Here is a 24097-nt window from a genome sequence, read left to right as displayed (position 1 = left end):
CAACTCAGAATCAAAGAAGAAAAAAGACAAAAAGAAGATGTCCCGAGAATATCAAAGTAAATGGAAGGCGGATCGACTCCAACATTTGACTAAGGTCCTGAACTCTGCCAGTCGCGTTTCACTCAGTATCCCAAAGATTGAACAAGTCGCCGCAACTCGCAAGCATCAAGATTCGGATCAAAGTCTCCAAGCACAATCAGCTAAGACCCAAGATCAAGTCGCAAAAGAATCATAGATAGGAATCTTGTAACTCGCAGTTGACATGCATATAAGTAGTTAGTTCAGTTCCAATTTTCCTTTGGTTGTAATAAGGCGGTCAGTGACGCAGCAGTGGCAACAGCAACAGCAGTAACAACAAGCATTGCAATCCCATGGTAGTCCCAGCTACCAAAATTTTCCCGAACTACATTGACCTGATTCATGTTTAGCCCAGGATATGTAGGAAATCTTTGAAGCAAGATTCGGTCAGATCTTTCAAAAACATGCTTCACACGGAGTAGTCCATAGGCAAAAATCGCTCATACACGCTCACTTTATCTTTGCACGAAAACTCTTCGTGTTTCCGAACAAAGAGGGGCAGCTGTGAGCACGTGATTTTTGTTTTACACGACAATCGCTCCAAAAGAATTAAAAAATAATAACAAATGGTCTTGCTGTACGAATTAGATTTTTACATGGCACCTTGTTAATTATTTATGATTTTTGCCCATTTTTGTTAAAACAAAATACAAAAAATGTGTGTGTCATGTGCTGTTTGAACCGAAATCCGGTTGTTAAATAAAAAAAATCATAAATATGCATCTTTGTTCCGTGATTGTTGTTTTGTTCGATCTTGCCTGCTTTAAATATTTTGATATATGTGTGCAAATAATTGTATTAAGTGTTTATGAAATTTTATTTTTATTTACTTAGGTTTTGTTTTAAAAATAAAATAAAAAAATATATATAAAAATAATAAAAAAAAGGAGATGCAGAATTGGGTTTAAAACTCGGTTGGGCCTATTTTTATTTTTAATTCAAAGCCCAAACTCAAACCCAAAACCCCATGTGTAACCCGGTCCACACCAGCTGACACCCAGAACGTCCAAACGACGCCGTTTTAATCCAATCTGATCTGGGCCGTTGATCTCAGATTGATCAACGGCCGAGATCACTTCCCCATAACCCATAAACAAAACCCGACCCATTCCACCCGGACCGACCCAAACCCCTTCAGGTTGAAACGACATCGTTCCCCATCAGCCAAAAGATCTTGATCCTTCATCTCACCTCATCCAACGGCCAAAAATCGATCCCTCACTAACTATATAAGCCTAGAATCTTTACCCTGCCCCCTATCCAATACCCCGGCCTTCGTCTTCACAGACCCTTCCCCTTCAAACCCTAGCCGCCCCCATCTCCCTTCACCAGAAACCCGGCGGCATGAACGCCGGTGACCTTCACCTTAACACCCTAGAATCCCCTTGCCATCCTGAACATGGATCTGTTAACTACTTAACTCGAATCCCTTCCCACCTTCTCGAATCTTCGTTTGAAGATTTGAGTTGGAACTTGACTTACACCGTTTAACCCCAGTTTCACACCAGACACTCCCCAGACCCCCTCGTGACCAAACCATGCTTGGTTTGGTCCGAATCTGACCAGGGAAGCATGAATCCCAGATCTGATTTTGTTCCTCGTCAATGGTCCGTGTCTTGTTCAAGCCGAAGAGATTAAGGTCTAATGGACCTTAATCGAAGTGTTTCTCATCTGAGAAACACTTCGATTAAAGTCCGTTCAGCCTTAAGAAAGGTCTGTTCGAGTCCAAGCTAGGGTCTTTTGATTTTTCGGGTTTTAAGGTGAGTTTTGCTTTCTTTTCTTTATTTGTTTTAGTCCATGAGATTGTTCTAAAGTTTGTTCATGTTTCGTGAAATCTGTGTTTTGAGTTTTATCAACTGTGTCCTGCCCACTTTGTTTGAACCTACGTGTTTGATTAGGTCCCTTTTCTGTTCACTGATAATGGCATGTGTAAGTTGTACAATCAAATGAATATTGAATTGGTTCGTTCATTTAGTTCCTAGGGCCTTTCTGTGTTAACATTGCAATATGAACCCCTTGTGTGATACTGTTAAATGTCTGATTTTTGGTTACGATTGTACATGTTATGACTAATATAGTCGAGTCGACATGTGTCGTCAATTAGTTTCAGCTGCCTGAACAATAACAAATCGATTTGCTTCTGGACACATTTGTTTGAATCAATTAGGATCTGAGTTTGTTTACTTATAGTTGTTAATTTGAATCAGAAATGTAAAAGGAATGTTTGTTTAACTTCTGAATTGGAGGGCATGTGCACTTGTGCACAACATGTGCATTTGTGCACCACAGGTGCATTTGTGCATAGCATGTGCCCTGCATAAGGGCTTTTGAATAAAATAATTGACAGCACATGCTGTCAGATATATTCTGCTGCCCATTACCCCGCTTTAGTTTAAGAAGTATTAAACCTCTTTCAAAAGAGTAAGTCTGCCAGGGAATGTGATGGGGTTCTAATACTTAAATAGCTAAGTGGAACTGAAAAGAAGAGAGCACATGTGAGGGTGTTTGGTGATTGATGAACAGGTTGTTAAAGGGCAGACCTTAGGCTTATAAAAGGAAGAACTTCCATCAGAGAGGGGGGGACTGAACATTTTTGAGAACTAAGTTCTGAAAGACAGAAAACTGGAAAAGAATTCTCTTTGATAACACAGACAAGGCAGAATTAGAAATTACATTTTTTGATTTGCTGTTTTGATTTCACTAAATCTTGACCTGTTTGTGCAACACTGATTTCTCCCAAATCCCAACTGAGTCTGCTTGGTTGTTGTTGTTTTACTCGGGAACTTGGTCTAGTTGGGGTCTTGATCCCACTCCAATTGTTTCGTGAGTTGTTGTTGTTGCTATTCTGTTTCCTGTTGCTGCTGCTATTCTGTGTCCTGCTGCTACTGCTAATTCTGTTTCTTGCTGCTGCTGATTTCCCTATCTTCTTCCTCTTCTCCTTTGCATTTTCAGTATTTCCAGGTACACATCTCGAGTCTCACATAGGTGTAGCTGATTGTAACGTTGAAAAGCATGAATAGAAAGATTTGAAGGAGTTACAATCACCTGTTATTTACTGACTGCCTCTTCATAAATGTTGTTAAGTTGTGTAAATTTTAGTTTATAGCTAATAGAGAATACATTGGTAAGTTTGTACTTAAGTAAAGTTTATGTTAATCTGAAACTGCGGTATTTGATTCGTTTAGTTAGCATACAGGATGTAAATACGATCCATGGAATGTGACACTATTTATACAATTGTTAAACTTAAACTCATTCTTTTAGCATGTTTGAATAGGTAGGGGCAAATGGCTGTTAAATCTAGCCAAATATAATACAGTTTTGAATCATCCAGTTTCGATTTCTTTAGGCAGTTTATAGGACTAGTTTTGAACATCATCAGTAACATCTTTTAATAAGGAACTCTATTAATCCTGTTTAAGCAATTTGATTTAGATTCAACTTAAGGATGTTGTCGGATTAAGTATTGCATTTCATCAATCTCATATGTAATTTCTTTGTTCAACTAAAGCATTTTCGTAAGGTATGACGTCTTTTCACTTTATAAGTAACTAATCAGAAATTGATAGGAGTCCGGTTTAGGCCAAAGCATATACTTCGATTAGCATACATCTTTCTTTCTTCTATTTCTGGAAACAAAATAATAGAAATGTAGTCACTTTAGGATATCCTCTTCTAAAATAATGAGACGAGCCTCGCTAAATAAAAAATGCAAATTGCGGGGCCCTCAACAACTAATCATAATATTTAGAATTCAGGCTAGGCCGTTTAGTGAATCTCATGGCCTTCTCAAAAAATAATAACGCGTTAGACTCTTTAGGCGCGGCTTAATTAAATCATATTCTTAAATTCGGGTGCACATTGATGTGACCCAAATCCAAATCTCAACGAAGTCAAAATGTGTTGACGATCACGGGCGCATTGATTGTGACGTGGTTCGAGATGCATTTTCACGACGTTGCAATTCTATAAAAATAAGTGATAATGATAAAAGCGGTTTAAACTTAATAAAAGCACGTAAGTCATAACATGTATTTAAATCAGATATTTAGCCATTATAACAATTTAAGCGACCGTGCTAGAACCACGGGATTCGAGGGTGCCTAACACCTTCCCTCGGGTCAACAGAATTCCTTACTTAGAATTTCCTGGTTCGCAGACTTCATTTGGAAAAGTCGAAAATTTCCTCGATTTGGGATTCAAGATAAACCGGTGACTTGGGACACCAAAATCCAAACCTTTCCCAAGTGGCGACTCTGAATTAAATAAATAATCCCATTTCGAATATTGTCACTTAAATTGGAAAAACTCCCATCGCGCATTCTACCCTTCGGGGCGGGCGCGCAAAAAGGAGGTGTGACAGGATCGGGATGCACTCCGCATCAGTTGTTGTTAAGTGTTCATATCTGCTGAGGTCTAGTATTGTGATGTTGAAACACCCCCGAGGATTGGTTATAGCTGAATACTAGTAGTACAGTTGGATTCCGAATTTATTTAATGTCAGTTATTGATTATTTATATTTTGTATCTCCTTTCCGTTTAGTATAAACTGTTGCATGTTGTATATGTTGTATGCCCCACCGTAGCCTCGACACTACTTCGTCGAGGTTAGGCTCGGCACTTACCAGTACATGGGATCTGTTGTGCTGATACTGCACTCTGCACTTCCTGTGCAGATTTCGGAGCTAGCGGTTGATCAAAGTTCGAGGGTGCTGCCTTCAGTTAAGGAGACCCAAGGTAGTCCTGCAGACATCCGTAGGCCCTGGCGTCCCCTTCTACCTTTACTGTATTCTGTTTTTTACTTTTCCTCTGAAACAGATGTATATTTTTCTTTCAGACCACTACTTGTAGTAATCGTAGACAGTTCGTAAGTTGTGACTCCAGTTCTGGGTGGATGTTATTTCGGATTTCGTTATTGCTCAAAGTCAAGCTTTTAAATTGTTTCTTCCGCATTTATTTCTATTGGTTTATTTTGTTAAGTCCTAAACATCTAAAAGATAAAGGAAAAAAGTGTAGTAAATTGTGACGTTGGCTTGCCTAGCGAGTTCAATGTTAGGCGCCATTACGGCCCCGATGGTGGTAAATTTGGGTCGTGACAAAAATCCATAAGTTTTTCTCTAAACATTTGTCTGACCAACTAACTTCAAAGCAGTCAAACCTATTTCTGAATCCCATACAGGAATAATCATCCCATTTCCACCCGAAACAAGAGAAAACTTGCTCTTATTTCTTATGAATAAATGTACTACCTTGTCATGATCTCCTTTTGTCATTTCATCGAAAATCTTGTGAGCATTAGTTATCCTCTCAGCTTTAATGAAAAGTGCAGGTAAACAGATGTTGTCTAAAACATCTAAATTACTCTCAACAACACCATAAACCAGTTTTGGCATTCTATCAAACACCTTGTGAGCAATATTCCAGCTCTCATTTTTCATGAAAAGTTCAACCAAGAATGTGTCTTCCAAAGCATCTATCTCATTATAACTTTCGTTTTTCATAAAAAGCACATTTAAATACATATCCTCCAAAACTTCAACATTTTCTATGAGGACAGAATCTGAAGGAGAAGCTTTGAGGTCAAACTTACCATTTTTGAAGCACTTCCAACACAAGCGGAGATCTTCATGTTTTAGGTGATAGCACCTCCCACTAGAACAAACGACATAGCAAGATTTGCAGTAGTATTCACCTGACTCTTCAGATTTTACCCATTTTTCACTCAATGTTTCTTCCAATTTTTGGAAAAGCCTCTGATTCTCACCCAATTGTTTGTCCTTCGACTGCAGGTGTAAATATGTTCCATCAATTGAATGTTTGAGTGAACTAAGCATTTGGATAAGCTCTGCATGCTTCCGATCTATATCCTCACGCAATTCCTGTTGTGTTTGCTCCATTACAATGCGAATATCTAATTGTCGAACTCTCAAATTCTTGCACCGCTCTTGTAAATCCATAGCTGGATTTTCAGTTACAACACCCACCGCTTTCCAAGGGCCCATAATTCACCGAGCTCTGATACCAATTGATACCAAGTTATTGGTATCAAGGTGTAGAGAAAATCAGAGAAGAGAGAAGAGGGGGAGGAGATCAGAGGAGAATAGGAATTCAGGGGAATAGAGGGACATAGAAAAGATGTCGAGAGAGAAATATTCATTCATTTATCATTTTTCATATTATAAAGTGTAATACAAGGGGTTATATATAGGTCCCAGTATATTAAACTAAGTAGATATTGCTAATGCTAATCTACTATTGTTAGCTAACTAATACTCTTACTAGATATTTTGCCAACTCATGCATCCATGTAGCTTGACTAATTCCTCATCCTTGCTTTACTAACTATTTTACTTGTATCACCTCTTAGATCAAAGTCACTGTTTGTTCAAATTCCAAATGACGTAATATGGCAGCTCAAGTTGCAGGTAAAGACAAACAATTCATACTCCAATACTTTAATCTCCAAATTTCTTCTCTGTTACTTCATTATGAGAAATACTTAATGGAGTACTTTTTCTAAATTGAGGAAATTAGTGTAGGTGGAAGCATTGGCAAAGAGAAAGTATTTCTAGAAATGAAGTATTGTTTCTGGAGTTGGAGGAATTGACAGTGCTGAAGCCATCGTCAGGTGGAAGCACTTCGGTGATGGAGTTTCTTTCTTTCTTTTTTTGTTTTGGTTTTAATGATGGTGAAACAAAGGTTTATCTTTAAGTAGGGGAATTAGGTCGGGGAATAGGTAAGATAATGCACATGTTTTTAATTAGAGTTAGGTATTTAAAATTGGGGTGGATTTTTTTGTTCCTCAGCTGCCACATAGCACCCCGTCTAAACTAGGGATAAATCAGTGTCATTAGTATAACAATACGGAGTTAATTGAACGAATAATATAATGAAGTATATATTTAAACTATTTTAGATAGTACAGGAATAGATTTGATCCTTTTTCGTATATTATTTGATAAATCTTGTAAGAAAATATTTGTAATCAGTCGTACAATTATCGGACCAAAAATATATTTTCTAAATGCAATGAATAGAGATGTTAATATAAAATATTAGCTCAAAACTTAAAAGTATGTACTATTATTATATTGAAAAGTTCATTATTATTAGATTGAAAAGTTTGTCACATTTGGACCAAAACATAAAATTAGGCTAGAGTTGCAAAACGCCTAAAATTGCCACCCCCAAAACTCCATTCGCAGCTCTTTGAGACATTTGCCTATTCGCTCGCACCCCCGCCGAAAACTCTTTGTCATTTCGATAACTTCAATTTCAATGGCGGCGAGGAACGCATTGTTGAAGTACATGAGAGTAGAAGCGCGTCTTCCACAACTCCAAAACCCTAGACTCATCGGAGGCTCATTCACTCAGCTGTTCAAACGTCACTTCTCGGAGGAGGTTAGGGGATCATTTCTCGACAAATCTGAAGTCGCCGATCGTGTCATTAACTGTGTCAAGAACTTCCCCAAACTCGACCCTTCCAAGGTTCTCCCTCAACATTTCTCTTTTTTGTTTTTTAAATGTTAGTCCCTTAAGTTCTAGGATGTTTGCCTCGTTAGTCTTTTAGTTATTACTTGTATAAATGTGAGATTTATGGATACGGTAATTTTTGTATAAATTGTTTAGGATTTTAGTTATATACCAGTATGGGCCAATGTAGCATTATAACCCATAATTTTCGATGTGAGTATAAATTTATGTGTAATAATCTACTAAACAAATAATATATATGAAACCATAGTTTTAAAAATATAATGGATTCAATGATAAGAACTTTAAAGGTTGAACCATAGAGTTTAAATCATGGATCCGCTTTATGACTGAAAGTGTGATGATTTTTTACACCGTCAGTGTATTTAACCTATTATAACAGGTTACTTACAATTATTTAGGATTTAAGTTATATACACTGGCAATATGATGATCGTCAGTGTGTTTAACCCAGAGGAGTATCTAGAATTTAAACTTAATGGGTTCAACCTTGCACTGAACTTATTATATTGTTAAAATTATGTGTTTAGATCTAACATTTATTGAGATTTTAGTAGGTTTTACATATATATCTATATTCTTTGTCGAAAGTTCTAGGTTCATCTGAACCCGTAGCCAAAAGGCTACATCCACCACTGGTTTAACCTATTATAGCTGGTTACTTACAGTTTGTTCTTGGTTACCAATCAATGTTACTAAATAGAGTTACATGCAATTATCTTTTTAAAGACATTTTTACGCGTGTTTTTTTTTTTGGGTTAAATCCGTTTTAGACATGTGGAAGGCTTGTTTTAGACTTTCTTTTATGAGTTTGCTACATTGGTCCTTGGATGCTTATGTATTGTCTATTTGCGTGCTTGCTAGTCTTTTGGATTGTAGCGAGCTGATGCAACCTTGTAATGTATAAATGAATATACTACGTGCAGTTTTTTACGATTGTGAAATCTTTGAGGGACAGTGGCCACGGTTCGAAACTCGGTGGATGATGGCCCCACCCCTCTATCCTTCTCCACTTAACTATAGGCTTCTGATTAAAAAAATGCTAGGCTTTTGTTTGTAGTCAGGTTCGAACACGTGATGTGTGCCTAACCCACGCGCCACATGTTGGGCTCTCCATGCGTTTTTTTCGCGGGAATTAGCAAAAGAAACACTATCCATTTGAGTTTCTCATAGTTGGGACATATATACAGGAGAGTTGTGGTTGGCGAATGGATAGCAAACAAAAATGTTGAATCACGATGAGTTCCAAGTCATTGGGAAGTACCTACCTAAGCAACACAACGATTAGTGTTGCGGCGAAGTTGATTGATTGGTTAATTTATTTTTTTAAATGGAGATCGCGTGACAGGCACCAGGCCCTGACGGCTTCTCTATGGGGTTTTTCCATAATTGCTGGGAGACTGTGAAAGAAGATATCATGCAGACCATCAGGAACTTCCACAACAATGAATATTTTGAGAAGAGTTTCAATGCTTCTTACATAGCCCTTATTCCAAGGAAGAATAAAGCTAAGGAACTCAAGGACTTCAGACCTATTAGTCTTATAGGAAGCATTTACAAGATCATTTCCAAACTGTTGACAGAAAGGCTCAAAAAAGTGGTGGACAAGCTAGTGAATGGGCATCAAATGGCATTCATAAGAGGCAGACAAATCATGGATGCTTCTTTAATTTCAAAGGAATGTGTGGACTCCAGACTTGCAGGTTCCTGGAATTCTTTGTAAGCTTGATATTGAGAAGGCCTATGATCATGTTAATTGGAACTTTCTATTCAAAGTTCTTCAGGATATGGGTTTCGGTAGGAAGTGGATCAATTGGATACCTTTCTGCATCAAAACAGTTAGATTTTCCATTTTGGTGAATGGTTCTCCAGAGGGCTTTTTCCTTCTGAGAGAGGTTTGAGACAAGGGGATCCCTTATCACCTTTTCTTTTCCTCTTTGCCATGGAAGGATTGAACCAAATGTTAAGAAATGCAAATTAACAATGGTTGGCTGAAAGGTTTTAAAGCTTCAAACAGGGAGGGAGATAGTGTGGAGATCACTCATCTTCTTTATGCTGATGACTCTTTAGTTTTTTGTGAGGCAAAGGCAGATCAACTAAAATATCTAAGAGTCATTCTTGTTATATTTGAAGCAGTCTCAGGGCTCCATGTAAATTGGAGGAAGAGCATGTTGTTCCCGGTTAAAGAAGTAAATGATATCCAGGCCCTAGCAGCTATACTGGGATGTGAGGTGGGTTCTCTACCAACTATATATTTGGGTTTATCTCTAGGCTCCAAGAACAAAGCGCAGGAGATATGGAATGGGGTTCTTGAAAGATGTGAAAAGAGGCTGTCAATATGGAAGAGCCAGTATTTATCCTTGGGTGGAAGGGTGGTATTGGTTAATAGTGTCTTGGATGCATTGCCTACATATGTAATGTCTCTGTTTCCCTTACCAAGCCAGGTAAGGAAAAGAATTGATGCACTAAGAAGGAACTTTATATGGCAAGGAAGCAGAGAGAAGGAAGCTATTCATTTGGTTAATTGGAATTCCCTTATCACAAGCAAAGACAAAGGGGCCTTGGGTGTTAGGAATCTTAAAGCCCACAATCAGAGTTTACTATTAAGTGGCTTTGGAGGTACAATCCGGAGGTTAATGCTTTGTGGAGAAAGGTCATCCGTGCCAAGTATGGACAAAATGGACTATGGTGCTCTAACATTGTTAATAGTTCACATGGGGTTGGGATATGGAAGTCAATCAGACTTCACTGGAATACTCTGGCTGATAATACATCCATAAAGATGGGTAATGGAAGGAAAACACTTTTCTGGAGTGATAACTGGTTAGGACACGGTCCTCTCAAAGAACTTTTTCCTAATTTTTTCAACATTGCAACATCGCCTACATCCATTTTAGACAATGCCTGGGGTCAGCAAGGATGGAATGTTACTTTTATAAGGGCCTTGAATGATTGGGAATTAGAGAGGGTTGTGGATTTCTTTAATATCTTGGAACGGTTCCAAGGTCTTGGAGAAACTGAAGATAAACTCTGTTGGAACCTTTGCAGGAGTGGGAATTTTACGGTCAAATCCACGTACACTCTAATTGCTGCTTCAAACCAACAGTTAGAACAATGGCCCTGGAGGTATATATGGAAAGTAAAGGCACCTTTCAAGGTGGTATGCTTTTCAAGGTTAGTTGCAAGAAAGGCTTGTCTAACCCAAGAGAACTTGAGAAGAAGAGGTTTTCAGCTCTGCTCTAGATGCCTATTATGTGGTTTAGCTATAGAAACTAATAGCCACTTGTTTCTTCATTGTCCTTTTACTGACAAACTGTGTCAGCTCTTTCTTAATACTGTGGGCCTTAAATGGAGCATGCCAGCTAACACTTGTGAACTGTTGAAGTGTTGGAATTACAATGGGGATATAGTGAGACAGAAGAAACGGTGGCGATTGGTTCCTGCGTGCATATGGTGGACAGTCTGGAAGGAGAGAAATTTAAGAACTTTTGAAGACAGAAGCAATTCTTTACAGAAAATCAAGATGAAGTGTTTACTTTTGTTTCATTTCTAGTGTAAAGAAAGTTATGTTGAGGACGCAGAATCTTTAGTAGACCTGATAGGTGCACTGTAATCCTAGGTTGACATAGCTGATTTTTGTTCATTGTAAATATGGCTTGGCACTGCCCTAGTGCTGTTTATTTTTAATATACATGTTACCATTATCAAAATAAAAATAAAAATGGAGATCGCGTGAAAGTAGAGTTGTTTGGAAGTGCTGAGAGGAAGTAGGAGCAGTAACGTAATTTATGAAGCAAGGAGGAGAAAATGGAATTAAGTCAAAATTATGTAACGAATGTAGTAGAGAGAGCTGAAATGCTGATGATATGTTGAAGAAGTGAGAGAAATCCTATGATGCCTCAATTTCCAGCATTCCGTTTTCTACAATTTGAACACTAATTTTAGGTATAAACCTTGAGATCTGAAGATGCATCTTTCTTCATCCCATATCATAAGTGTAGTGCCTAAATTCCCGAATCATTCCTCCATCCCATATTTGAACTCTTTTCATGTGTACAATCTAGTAGTTTGTCTCCTAGCTCTTTGCTATTAGAAGAAGGATGGTGAAGGAGAGAACAACCAAAAAGCTTTGTTTGCTGGCTTGTCGAGGGAATAACATCGAATTACTCGAATTACTCAGTACCTGTAAGATGGAGAACATCTGGTAAAAGAGTCATGTCTTTATATTAGCCTGAAGTGCAGCACGTTGTAGTATATGAGTTGGAAAGGACTTTGTGTAACTTTTTTGGTGGCATGCTATGTAATGTTTTGTAGTTTTTAACATCATTTACCTGGGATTCTAGGATGTATACCTTTGCCAAGATATCTATCAGAGATGCCACAGGGACATCTCATATGCGCTGAATTTATTTGGAAGTATTCTGATTCACCTTGTTGCAGATGGTTTCTGATTATGTTTTCTTACAAATTGGAAAAAAAATCCCATTTCAGTTACTCAGAGCTTGTAGTGCGAAAACAAGAAGTGTTAGTACATATTCCACTAAGTAAACAGTAAGGAAGTGAAAATCACAACAACGTTTCTTCTCGTTCTGCTTAGAACTAGATCTTACCCGTTTCTCTTCACCCTTTGTAATGAATTTGTTGACATTTACCATAGCAACTATTTCTGTGTAAGGAATTTGGTTGATTCAGTAGTTATAGGACAGATCTTGACATTACATTCTATACCCCTTTGATTTACTCATGCTTAGGTTTGAAGTTGTATAGCTCAATTTGCTCAGTATGCTACTATAACCCAACCATATCATGGTGTACTTTTTATTTTATCCTAGTTAATAATCCTACTTTTGTCTTTTTGTTTTCTTGAGCCGAGGGTCTTTCTGAAACAGCCTCTCTACTCCTTCGGGTAGGGGTAAGGTCTGCGTATACACTACCCTCTCCAGACCTCACTAGTGGAATTTTACTAGGATGTTGTTAATAATCTTGGGAGTGGTTTCAGTTGCGCGCAAATTATTTTAGGTTGTTAACATTCTCTTTACTGTTACACTTACAAAATGTTATTTACACCTGCAGGTTACTCCAAATGCTCACTTTCAGAATGACCTTGGCTTAGATAGTTTAGACACTGTGGAAATAGTGATGGCCCTTGAAGAAGAGTTTGCCTTCGAGATTCCTGACAATGAAGCTGATAAGATCAGCTCCATTGATCTAGCTGTTGATTTCATTGCATCTCACCCCCAGGCTAAATAAGGGAACAGTACGGCCTTGAGGTTGCCCATATCTGTTCTCTCTATTCAAGTAGGACCTAGCTACCTCTTCCTTTTTAGACAGTGTTGGCCTGTGGTTAAATGTAAGACTTCTGGTCAACTCTTTTTAAGTTTTGGATAGTTCATAATGATGACAATTTTATATTGTCATACACTAAATGGGCTTAATTGCGTCATTGGCGATGATGTCTATATGGATAAGAATTTCATAATTTGAAATAAACAAGCAGCAGGATACCGTTTACCAGAATTAGATATGTGGAGATGGATAAAGTCATCTGTGTGTTTCACTTGTGGTGTAGTTAGAGATGTGGCAATAGTCTACACATGGTGAAATTAATTGCTGTAATTTTGAAGTGGAAGGCATCTAATTATTCCCTATTTATCCTTATGGGTCGTTTGGTAGGATGCATTAGATAAAATAATGCATGCATTAGCTTTGTGTATTAATAATACCTTGTTTGGTAGACATTTTGAACCTATGCATTAGTTATGCAAGCATTAGTTATACATCCTATTTGATATTATCCTATGCATAACTAATGCATAGAAAACAATGGTATTAGCAATGCAATGAGTTTTAATGCATGCATTAGCTTAGTTAAAGACAAAATTGTCCTTCAACATTTATGCTTGATTAAATTATGCTAGTTATTATATTGATGGAAGTTTAAAATAATCCAAATAGTGAGAAATAAAATTATAGCTCTAGTAAATAAATAAATACTTAGCATATTTCCTTTTTTATATATAAATATTTAGTTTTATTTTACAATATAGGTAGACAAATTAAATAACTTTTTAATATAAAAATATTTTTCAACATATGTTTCATTTAGAAAGTTAAAGTGATAGACTGGTTTTGAGGGCATTTTTGTAAACAGATAATTCTTTTAGAAATTGCACAATGCTTTAATATATCAAACCAAACAATGGATAAGAAATATGTAACATAACTAATGCAAGCATAACTAATACCAGCATTACTAATACACCCTATTCAGCATTATTCTTATGCACCCTACCAAACGACCGCTTAGTGTTTTGACCTAACAATGTTTACTCTAATTTGTAATTTTGGTTATAATTGATTAATAAACTATCAAATAGAAATTTTAAAATCAGTCATCGTTTCAGTTTGAATTATTCAATTGGTTCAATATTTATTTGGTATCTCAGGTACGAGTGATACGACCATTGAACAGAAGATAAAGTCGCTAATCTTTAAACTTCAGCCAATTTTTCAATTGAGGCGTCTGCTTGAAGTTTGAAGCTTTCAATTTTGTTGTCTCAGGGTTTAAGGGTGTGTTCGGTATAACGGAAAATGTTTTCTGTGGAAAATATTTTCATGAAAAACAAGTAGTAATCTTATTCATTTTCCGGTGTTTGGTACGCAAATTAAGGAAAATAACTTCTCAAGAGTATTCATAAATAATTTAGATACAATAAAAATGAAACCATAAACTTTCTAATCAACAAACTTTCGATCGCACAAATTTCATAAACTTCCAAACCGCTAAACTTTCAAAATCGCAAACTTTTGAACCCGTAAACTTTATAATTTCTAGATGAAAAAATTAAAACTGAAAATATATAAAAAAAATATTTGGGGGGGGGGGGGCAGGGGGGGGGGGGAGGGGGAAAGGGGGGGGGGGTTGTACAAAAAAAATAAAAAACAGAAATTTAAAATTACAAAAAAAGTAAAAAAAAAATTATTTTTGTGTGGGTGGGTGGGGGAGGGGGAGGGAAGGGGGAGGTTGCTACAAGGGGAGGGGGGGTTGCAGAAAAACGAAAAAACAGAAATTTGAAATTAGAAAAAAGAGAGGGTTGGGAGGGTTAGCAGGGTGGGTAGTGACGGAAAAAAAAACTAAAATTCGAAAAAAATACTTTTTGGAGAGAGAAGTGGGGTGGGTAGGCGTAGGGGTGGGGTGGGGAAGGTTGAGAAAGAGTTTTGGAAAATGTTTTCCCTTCTCTTGATAGGGAAAACATAAATGAGTTGATAAGGAAAATATTTTTCAAACATTTAAGCCAACCAAACATGGAAAAATTGAAAAACATTTCCCGAAAAATATTTTCCCTCGTACCAAACACACCCTAAATTTTGTTTTCCACATATTTGTCCGACTATTGCTTAATTGCTTGTACAGTATTTCAGTTCAATTTCTTTTCATTGAGATCAGAAATAATAACAAGGGATAGAAATATTTTACGACCAACTATATATTTCTCTTCCTGCCATGTTGCCATTTAATTTGGAAAGTTATAACTAACCATTCCTTTAAACAATTAGAATTTGAAATAAAGAAAAGAATATTCATAATTCCAGCAGTTTCCCCCATACCACTTATCACTTCACGATGTGCACATTGGCAGTAAAAATTAATTGATAAACTGATGCAATTTGAGTTATGTCTCTAGGAAGTGGTAGGATAGGAATCAGAGAAAGACAGCCAAAACCTTTGCGGAATTGTTTATGGAGGTTAAGCAACACACACAACTAATCACAATAATTTTAAGCAGCTTGCAAGGAAAATGGGAGCCCTTTGAACTTAAAATATCTATTGTGATTTGTGTTTGGACAATGCTCAATTCCTCTCAGATACAGTTTCACTATCTCTGTACTTTGGCAGCTGCTATATTGTAGAAAAAAAGATTGGATACCATCTCCTCCTAGACAGTGAGGTTTCCAGCTCCGTTGAAATACTCTTGTCTACTTCTGAAATGCAAGGTAAGACTGCGTGCATTGGTTTCCCACACCCCGTGCATAGCGGTAGCTTAGTGCACCGAACTAGTTCTACCTTCTGAGCTCAATAGGCATGCCAAGTAACAAAGTGCACGCAGATGGATAATAGCATGCTTGCCTGTGAATCTTAACATTACAACTCAATGATTACTTTAGGAAACAATTTCTACAGCAAACATTTACCTTTAACATTTGAACCCCTTCTTCAAATGTAAGTCGTAAGGTCCTATGCAGATACTGCATTATCAATCAAACAAATATTTATAATCTTTCAGAACTGTGACTCAAATATTAGTTCAACAAATCAAATTCATTTGGGTAGTGAAAATTAGATTTTTAACAAGCTTAAATATATGGGTTTAAATTTCGAATTTGATTTTGTGAGAAATTTAGAGTGAGTGTTATTTAGACTTGTTAGAAGTAGTATAAGGAGGTTGTATATAAAATTTGAAGTCATTTAATGGAGATTTGAACTGATTTTGAACAAGAATTGCAACTAAAAATCGTGGAAGAAGTTCGTCTGCAGACGCTTGTATAAAGGTGTAGAAAATTGTATAATAACGTATAAGATGTGTTTCTACACTCATATACACTATTATACAAGATTATACATAATTATACAAAAAACTGACTTCGTCTTCTTCCTTGCGTCTTTTCTGAAATTTAAGTCAAATCTTGCTCAAATCTACTCCAAATCACTTCAAATTTAAATTTTGAACTCCTTTTGATATTTTCAATCAATTGGAACAACACTCAATCCAAACAACTAACAAATTCAAAAAAATCATTTTCGAAAGCAAAACTTTGAATGGTTTTCAATGGTGAACTTCTACTATTCAATTTTTTTACATTGCAACCAGGTGATAGAAGAGGACAAACAGAAAATACACGGTCTCTTAAAGTATATGTAGAAGATGTGAGAAGAAGAGAGAGTGAAAGCAATGATTGTGAGAACACACATTTAACTCCATAACTTTTAGAAGCACTGGTTGTAAGAACACAGATTTTGAATTTGCTAGTACTTTCAAAATATGTACAATATGGGCTAGGTCGGGTAAATCTTAAAAATATGGGCCACTTTTTGTTATGGTGTGAAGTCATCTGTATTTTCTTGTAAATAAAATCAACATTCATATTTTAGGAACTTAACTATTTCCTTAAATTATTATTTTATAACTCGAGAAATATTTTTTAATAATTTTTTTGTGATTTTCAAACTAATTTTACTCATGATATGGGGTACACCCAATGACTAGTATTTACTAAAGGTATAGATTTACGGAAATTTTACATGTTATAGCTAAATAATGCACCCTGTTTGTTATAAATCAAACACATTAAAAATATTTATAGCCATTTTTTATATTTTATAGCAAAGTATAAATATATACAAATGATCCCTCAATTTTTTCCTCAACTCTCTCTCTCTCTCTCTTCTCCCTCAAATCTCTCTCCCTTTCCCATCTCTCTTCGGCAAGGTCACCGTCTTCTCCGATGACTCACCGCCATGGCCAGATCTGTTCATATTTTTGGCGACTGCTTAGATTTGCTTCTTCTCCAGCGACTCTGCTTCATATTTCCAAAAGCTCAATCCGCAGCCATGGCCAGATTTGTTCTCCTACTTCCCTTCGCTTCATCTATCCATGGCGCGACGGAAGATTTGATACACTATATTCAATTTACTCAAAGATACAAGTTTCAAATCTATGTATCATTCGAAAAGTCAGAGACGCGATGGAAGATTTGAGAGCCGAATTTTGTTCTTCTTCATTTTTAGTTTTAATATAATGTATATAGTAATTTGCTTGGCTGGAAGACGTCATCTCCGCCAAACTTTCTTCTTTTCTTTGCTATTGAATCACATACAATGATACAAATATACCCAAATACATTGTATTTTTTGTACAAATACATTGTATCTATGTATTCCGAAGGTTATGTTTTGTTGCAAATCCCTGTATTTTTAAAAAAATTTGTTGTTTGAATATAGCCAAAATAAATACAGTGTAAAAGCAACTACGAATGAATATAGTGAATTCAATACAACCGATTATCACTGTTTTTTGTTGTTTGAATACAATCGAATTGAATACAATGCATAATAGTTAAGAATGAATATAGGTGAATTGCATACAGTATATACAGCTGAATTGAATAGAGTGGTATACACTTTATTTCTTGATTTTTGTTGTTTGAATGCAACTAAATTCAATATAGTAAAATTGAATAAAATTCAATATAGTAAAATTGAATAAAATTCAATATTGCACTTTCCGTTATTAAACACCTGTAATCCCTACTTTTTAGGCGAATTACCTCACTGTAATTTATAAATATAGTTGCGCGAATACATGGAATACAGAATTAACAACTATAATCCCTATTTTTTAGCCAGATTACCTCACTGTATTTATACAGTCACGCGAATACATGGAATACATCATAGTAGCAACGAAATTATAGTTACGACCAATGAATATGGATACTGTAGCTATAGCCCCGTTAATAACTACTTAACTATAGTGATTTCTGAAAATTCCTCTAGATTTATTCCCTTGTAAGATGCCAAAATTGGGAGAAATTCAAAAATAACAAGATTTACAAGTGGTCATTCAAAAATACTCACAGTTTCAAAAGTAATCAAAATTTAGCCACTTTTCATGTAAAGATAAATCTGAACGAAAACACTATTCAAAATTCAGAAAAATACTCCAATATAATATACTGGAACTCCAATATAATATACTGGAGATACATTATACTGGAACTTTCCGCGTATTGGAGTTACAGCATAATATGTTGGAAGTTCATACACCGGTGCACCGATCTCCAGTATATTATGCTGAAACTTTCCGTATTGCAGCAAAATAGTGGCTATTTTTCAATGACTTTGCAAACGCTGACAATTTTTGAATGACCAGTCCAAAAACTGGCTAGCCCGTGCTATTTTTGCGTCAAAACTATCAAAACATCTTGTTCTATTCTATTCCCATTGGGCTTTAGGCCCAAAACATGACTCCAAGATTGCCTTGTTTAATTAAAAAAAATCTCATGTATTGTTCGGTATGTAAGTATTACATTGTATATATTCAAATAAACATTTCTCGTTTTATTGTCCCTGTACAGCTATTGAAATATCCAGTGGTTCTCCGGGAGCAGGTTCAAGTACCTTTGCATCTGGTAGTTCCTTTGACAAAAGTTCCTGCATCACAAAGAAACAAGTCGCAAGCCAAAATAAAAAATAAAAAAAAATTCAGAAAACTAATCAATAAGTAGCATGGGCAACAATTCTTTAAAGTTCAACGAATCAATAAAAGCATAGTTTTCTTTATGCGGACACAAATAAGGGAGACCTGTTAATCCAACTGCGGCTAGTTATTAGTAAACCCCATTTAAACCAAAATTATATAACTATCCGTGTAAAGATCTGGATCTACAAGGGAGGTTATAACTAACTTTGTGTAGTGATAAAGCTCTAACATCTATATGAAAATCTTATTTCATGACAGCGTATTGTCATTATCACTATTCATTCAGATAGGGGATAACTTCATGGTAGGCACTTAGTGGACTTTACTGAATAGTAAACTTAATTTAACAGACAGCAGTAAAATATAGCCTGCTCTAAATTCATCCTTGTCGGCAGTATTGCAGAATGAACACATTCTAGCCATAAAAATCCTTGATTTTATCGTCTAATGCCATCTCAGGGACTTTATTCAAGTTTTCTTTGATCTTAATGTTGGTTAACTGACAAGGCCAATCGTACAGAATGCAGCTGACCATCTGTTCCCGGCAAATGGACAAGATGGAATAGGCATTGTTTAGCAGAAGATTATTACAGCCTTCAAAGTGAAGTATTTATTTTGCCTCCACACTCTTATTATGATTTTTACGCAAGTTGCAAACCAATAATTCTGCACCAGCAGGAGATTTTATTTCTCAGTCTGTTTGTTGGTTTTAGAGGTTTTGCTGCGCACTTTTGACTTCTTTTAACTGATATTTACAAAGAAATTCTTTGTTATGTATAAAGAAACGCAGAAAGGACTAAACAAACAAAAACAGTAAGGTTGAATAAGTAAAGAAAATCATTTTTTGTAATTTCTTTTATCATATTAGTCCTGCAGTCTAAGTTAAATTACCAACTGTCCTGTAACTAGACCACCCTTGATTGTTCTAATGAAGTGTAAAGGATAAGGCAGCTAAGAGACCGCTAAATGTGCATATGATGAAGTTATAGTAGAGTACCTTGAATGATTCCATTGTTCCTTCAGATTCAACAATACTAGCAAGAAACCCTTTGCTGTCGAGGTCACCATTCTTCATCGGCACAACAAACCTAAAAAGAAAAGCAGAATGTCAGATGTTTACTTAGAAACATTATTGCATGCATTTCCTTGTTTCTGGAGAAACTGAGAAAATGAATTCAGGCACACGTTATTTTTCAATTTTCCCTCTCTTAACAAGAGGATTTTTCAACTTCACCTCTAATAAAAAAAATTGTGTTAGCACAAGCTGGCTTTAGATTTCAAAATTACATACCTTGCAGAAAGAAGTTTTGCAAGTTGAACTGCATCTTCTTGTCCGGAAACCAATGTAAAGTTTGGTAGAAGTTGCTTTATGACAGGAGTAATAACAATGTCTGCCTTGTATTTTTCTAAGAAGGTCTTGTTATAGACACAGTGGGGCTCGTAGTAGAGAGTAAGAGCACCTTTTGGAGAAGTGACAAGATACCTGGAGCACATTATTAAAAGAGTTAACTGCAAACTAAGTAAAAGTTATCATTGTCATGGAGTGGAAAGGAGAAGAAAGATAATGGCATAATCAAGTCTACCCATTCTCGGGTCGCTGCCAAGGAGGTCCAAGAACCGGCCCTGCAGTAGCCTTAATAGTAACCTGTAAGCCGTTGCTCACTTCAATCTCAGAATCCTGGCCGGGTTCCAAGTAGATGACCTATAGATTTAGAAGCAAAAGTAACTTTTCAGGAAACAACATTAAGAGTCTTGTTCATTGTTCAGAAAACAGATTACATGACATTTATCATATGAAGCGTCGAAAAATTTACACAAGTGCACGATAAATTTTAGTCTCTCCATCAATACATTGATTATAAGAAATTCATTACAGCTTCTGTGTGGGCCGAAAAGAGCAGTAGTTTTTCTTCCCATCTAAAATGAGGGTTGCAGATTGCCAAGATGAGTGTTTAAGTCTTCAAATTTAAGTATCAATATACAGTTCTTTGATGTCTTGTTACATAATTTTTCTAACATCACAGTTGTCAGCCTGCGCAGACCTTCTTCACTGACCTCTACTAGAAATATCCCCTCACTATCTCATTATCCAATTTACGATCATGATACTTCCAAGAAATCGAAATTCTTGTTCAGTGGAGGAACAATATTATGCTAACTTAAGCTTACTGTGGATAAATACTGTCCACAGAGAAGCATAATATTTTCTGTTGCGCTTAATAGTGCTAACTGTGTCCAACACCTCTGATAGGATTAGCTAGCAATTGAGCCAATATTTGGGACATAAATGAACAAAAATGTAAAAACCATAATTCACATTCTTACAAACTAAGGATTAACTTAAGAGGGACATTTGACTGCTCTTAAGCACAAGTAACTGCTCTTTACATCTCTTCAGCCCATTAATTTCGTATTTTTTCCCGATCAGCAATGAAAAAGTACTTAGATTTCTTTGAATACACGAGTCAAAGAAATGGATTTTAGGTTTTCTTTAACCTAAAATATTTGTGTCATAAAACCATCTCAAACCAGCAAAACAACTGACATCATATATCTGTTACTCAAGATTTTGCAAAATTATCAACTGCCCGTTTCCCTCTTCTAGGTTCCAGTAGAACGAGAAGTAACTAAAGGAAAAGAACGGTGAACACCCATCAGATAATAAGTAACTTAAGAGTAGAGCATCTTCTATCCATATTCTTTTGTTAAAATCATAAACTTTATGGAATGTTCAGATTCTCTTTTTGAGCAACTGATTAACCATCATATCATGAATTTATCGGGTCAAAGAATTGATTTTAGAGATCATAAAAGGAACTATTGCAGTTACAGTGCATTTTGTTTCCAACCTTAATAGATGCTGCACTGAAACATTTATACATACAGTTCCTCCTGATACCTCGGTAGGTATTCATTCTCTCATCTAGCAAGCTTGCTCAATCGTTTTGCTATCTTAAATAAAGCTTAAATGACCAGTAGGTGCCATAACTTTTACTATCACGTTGTTTTATACAGAAAACATTCTACAACACTCTCAGTCTTCTGCCAACAGCTATCTTTAAGTCCAAGTGAAAAATACCAGTTTTTGTCAATAGCTGACATGTTTGACTTGTTAAATGCTCTTAGGCTCAACTTCATGGTCCGAATTGTTTTATCATATCAGCGCCCGATTTCTCATTCTCAGTGTTCCGGAAGCAGATGTACAATATATGTTACTTTTTCTCCTTAGGAAAAGCTTAAAAATATATCACATACATTGCTGAAGAGAGGATCCAGCAGTGTTTTGGCATTGGGAGTTGCTATAACTCTCAGGTTTGGGAACTTCTTTGAGAGAGGCTTTAATGTCTTGAGATGACAATGATCGTCGAGGCTTTGTGTAATGAGCAAGCAGTCTATCACTGGAAGGTCATCAAGCTGCTCTACAAACACCATAAGATTCCAGATTATTTCAGTAGTAATATATATGTAGATAAATAGTCAATATAGAGCTATTTAATGGGAAAATGGCCCAGTCCACTGACCTGGAAATTCTTGAGAACTTTCTTGGCAGCATCATACAGCCAAGGAATTCCAAAATCTAAGTTACCCACCAAGATTGGATCAACCAGAAGTTTGAGTCCTCCCACTTCCCACAACCAGCTATTCCCCTAAACAAAAAAATAGAATTAACTTAACCCAGTGTTATCAAAGGCGAAAAGTGCAAAAAGGCTCTAAGGTCTGTTGGGGCTTTAAGTGCAAAGCGTAAATAAAGCGTGAGCTTTAATGAAGAAAGGCGCAAATGGAGAAAAACTTCAAATATGTGTGTAGTCAAAGACAAATATTTATAAGCATGAATAACAAATATATGGACAAAGAAATTGAAGAAAATATGTGTGTAGTCAAATACAAATATTTATAAGCATGAATAACAAATATATGGACAAAGAAATTGAAGAAAATTTACGATAAAGTGAAATATCAATTGTTTAGTGTCGCTTTTTTAGGATTACGCTCACCAGCAAGGAAAGGTATTCCTTAAAGCCTTGATGCCAACACTGAAGTGCTCGTTAAGCGAGACAAAGCGCTCAACACGTTTTGAGCCTCGCTTAAGGGCTTAAGCGCGCTTTTGATAACACTGACTTAACCACAATAATGATTCTGAGAGAGCAGCAAAGAATAATACTCCTACATACAGCAATATAATCAAGATAGAAAATGCACCTCCAAGTAAGTCAATCTAAACATATCGATACCAGAATAACTAGAGTCTACAGCTTTCTTGTCAGAAACCAAGGCAGAGATAACTGTGGGCAACCTATAAAGAAAGTTTCTAACTTTGTTAGAATTGCAGTGTATATTTATTTATACAAAAAAGAAATGAGGAAAAGATAAATAGACCTGGGAGCTGATGAGAACTTTAATTTGGTAGAATGAACATAAAAGAGAGCCTTTTGGGTTGCAGGGAAAGGGGCAAATGAAGAGAACGAGGGTATCTCTTTACTAGGTCTGCAGGTAAAGTATGGAACAAAATTACATTGAATAGCCATGGATGCTCGAGCTGATGTTACTGATAATGGACCTAATTTGGTATTTGTTCCCGCTAATTCGTTGTGGATATATTTGATTCTCAAACCAAACAATCCAAATGCTCACCAAATTTCAACATTAACTCCCCTGGGTACATGGTTCTGGTTTTGCCATTTGGCGGAGGCTGCTGCATAAATTTGTCCCATATAGATGCGGAAACCCATTTGACGTCATAATAGTTTAAACTATTCCCTATACTAAACTATATTCTCCTTCGTTTGTTTAATTCCCCCTAAACTATATTCTCATTCGTAATCAAACACATAGTGTGTGTTGCATGGTCCAAATTATCAACCAAAAAAAAAAAAAAATGCCACGTGGCAATGTGTGAGATTAATCTAAAGATTGACTTAATTAGTTATTTTAAACAATAATCAAGTATTATTAGAGGGGTAAATATTCACCCGGTTAAAAACAATAAATTAAAAAAAGAAAGAGGAGTAGGGTAAAATCATTTTCATCGATTCCCCTTTTCTCTCCTCTCTTCCGATGATGGATACTACACCTCTCAGTAGTGATTTGCTCCATTAAGCTTCGTTGTAAACTTGATTTCTCCCTAATAACCTTCGATTGCTCCGTCTTAATTTGTTTTTGTTCGAGATTGGAAATTAAAAATTAGGGTTTGTTGAAAAATCTAGGGTCCGTTGGGGTTCTAGCTGAGTGAAGATTATTGGTAAAAATTCGAGTTGCTCTGAAGA

General features: G+C 36.1%; 2 protein-coding genes across 2 annotated transcripts; one reads left to right on the top strand and one right to left on the bottom strand.

The window, feature by feature from the left end:
- The first annotated feature begins 7168 nt into the window (after positions 1-7168).
- LOC104235714 (acyl carrier protein 2, mitochondrial-like) lies at positions 7169-13089 on the top strand. The gene is made up of 2 exons (XM_009789531.2): positions 7169-7566; positions 12646-13089. The coding sequence occupies exons 1-2, from the start codon at positions 7357-7359 to the stop codon at positions 12820-12822; spliced, it is 387 nt and encodes a 128-aa protein (XP_009787833.1). The 5' UTR covers positions 7169-7356; the 3' UTR covers positions 12823-13089.
- Positions 13090-18595: 5506 nt separating this feature from the next.
- Positions 18596-23515, bottom strand: LOC104235705 (uncharacterized). Its single transcript, XM_009789521.2, has 8 exons — positions 23211-23515; positions 23034-23127; positions 22355-22480; positions 22089-22247; positions 20417-20535; positions 20125-20316; positions 19831-19921; positions 18596-18784 (listed from the first exon to the last, which is right to left on the bottom strand). Exons 1-8 carry the CDS (start codon positions 23357-23359, stop codon positions 18692-18694), a joined length of 1023 nt encoding a protein of 340 aa, XP_009787823.1. The 5' UTR covers positions 23360-23515; the 3' UTR covers positions 18596-18691.
- Positions 23516-24097: the final 582 nt, after the last annotated feature.

The sequence above is a fragment of the Nicotiana sylvestris genome, chromosome 5 (assembly GCF_000393655.2).
Source record: "Nicotiana sylvestris chromosome 5, ASM39365v2, whole genome shotgun sequence".
Classification (NCBI taxonomy): domain Eukaryota; kingdom Viridiplantae; phylum Streptophyta; class Magnoliopsida; order Solanales; family Solanaceae; genus Nicotiana; species Nicotiana sylvestris.
Note: the sequence above shows the minus strand (reverse complement) of the source record. Positions and strands in the feature narration are given on the sequence as shown.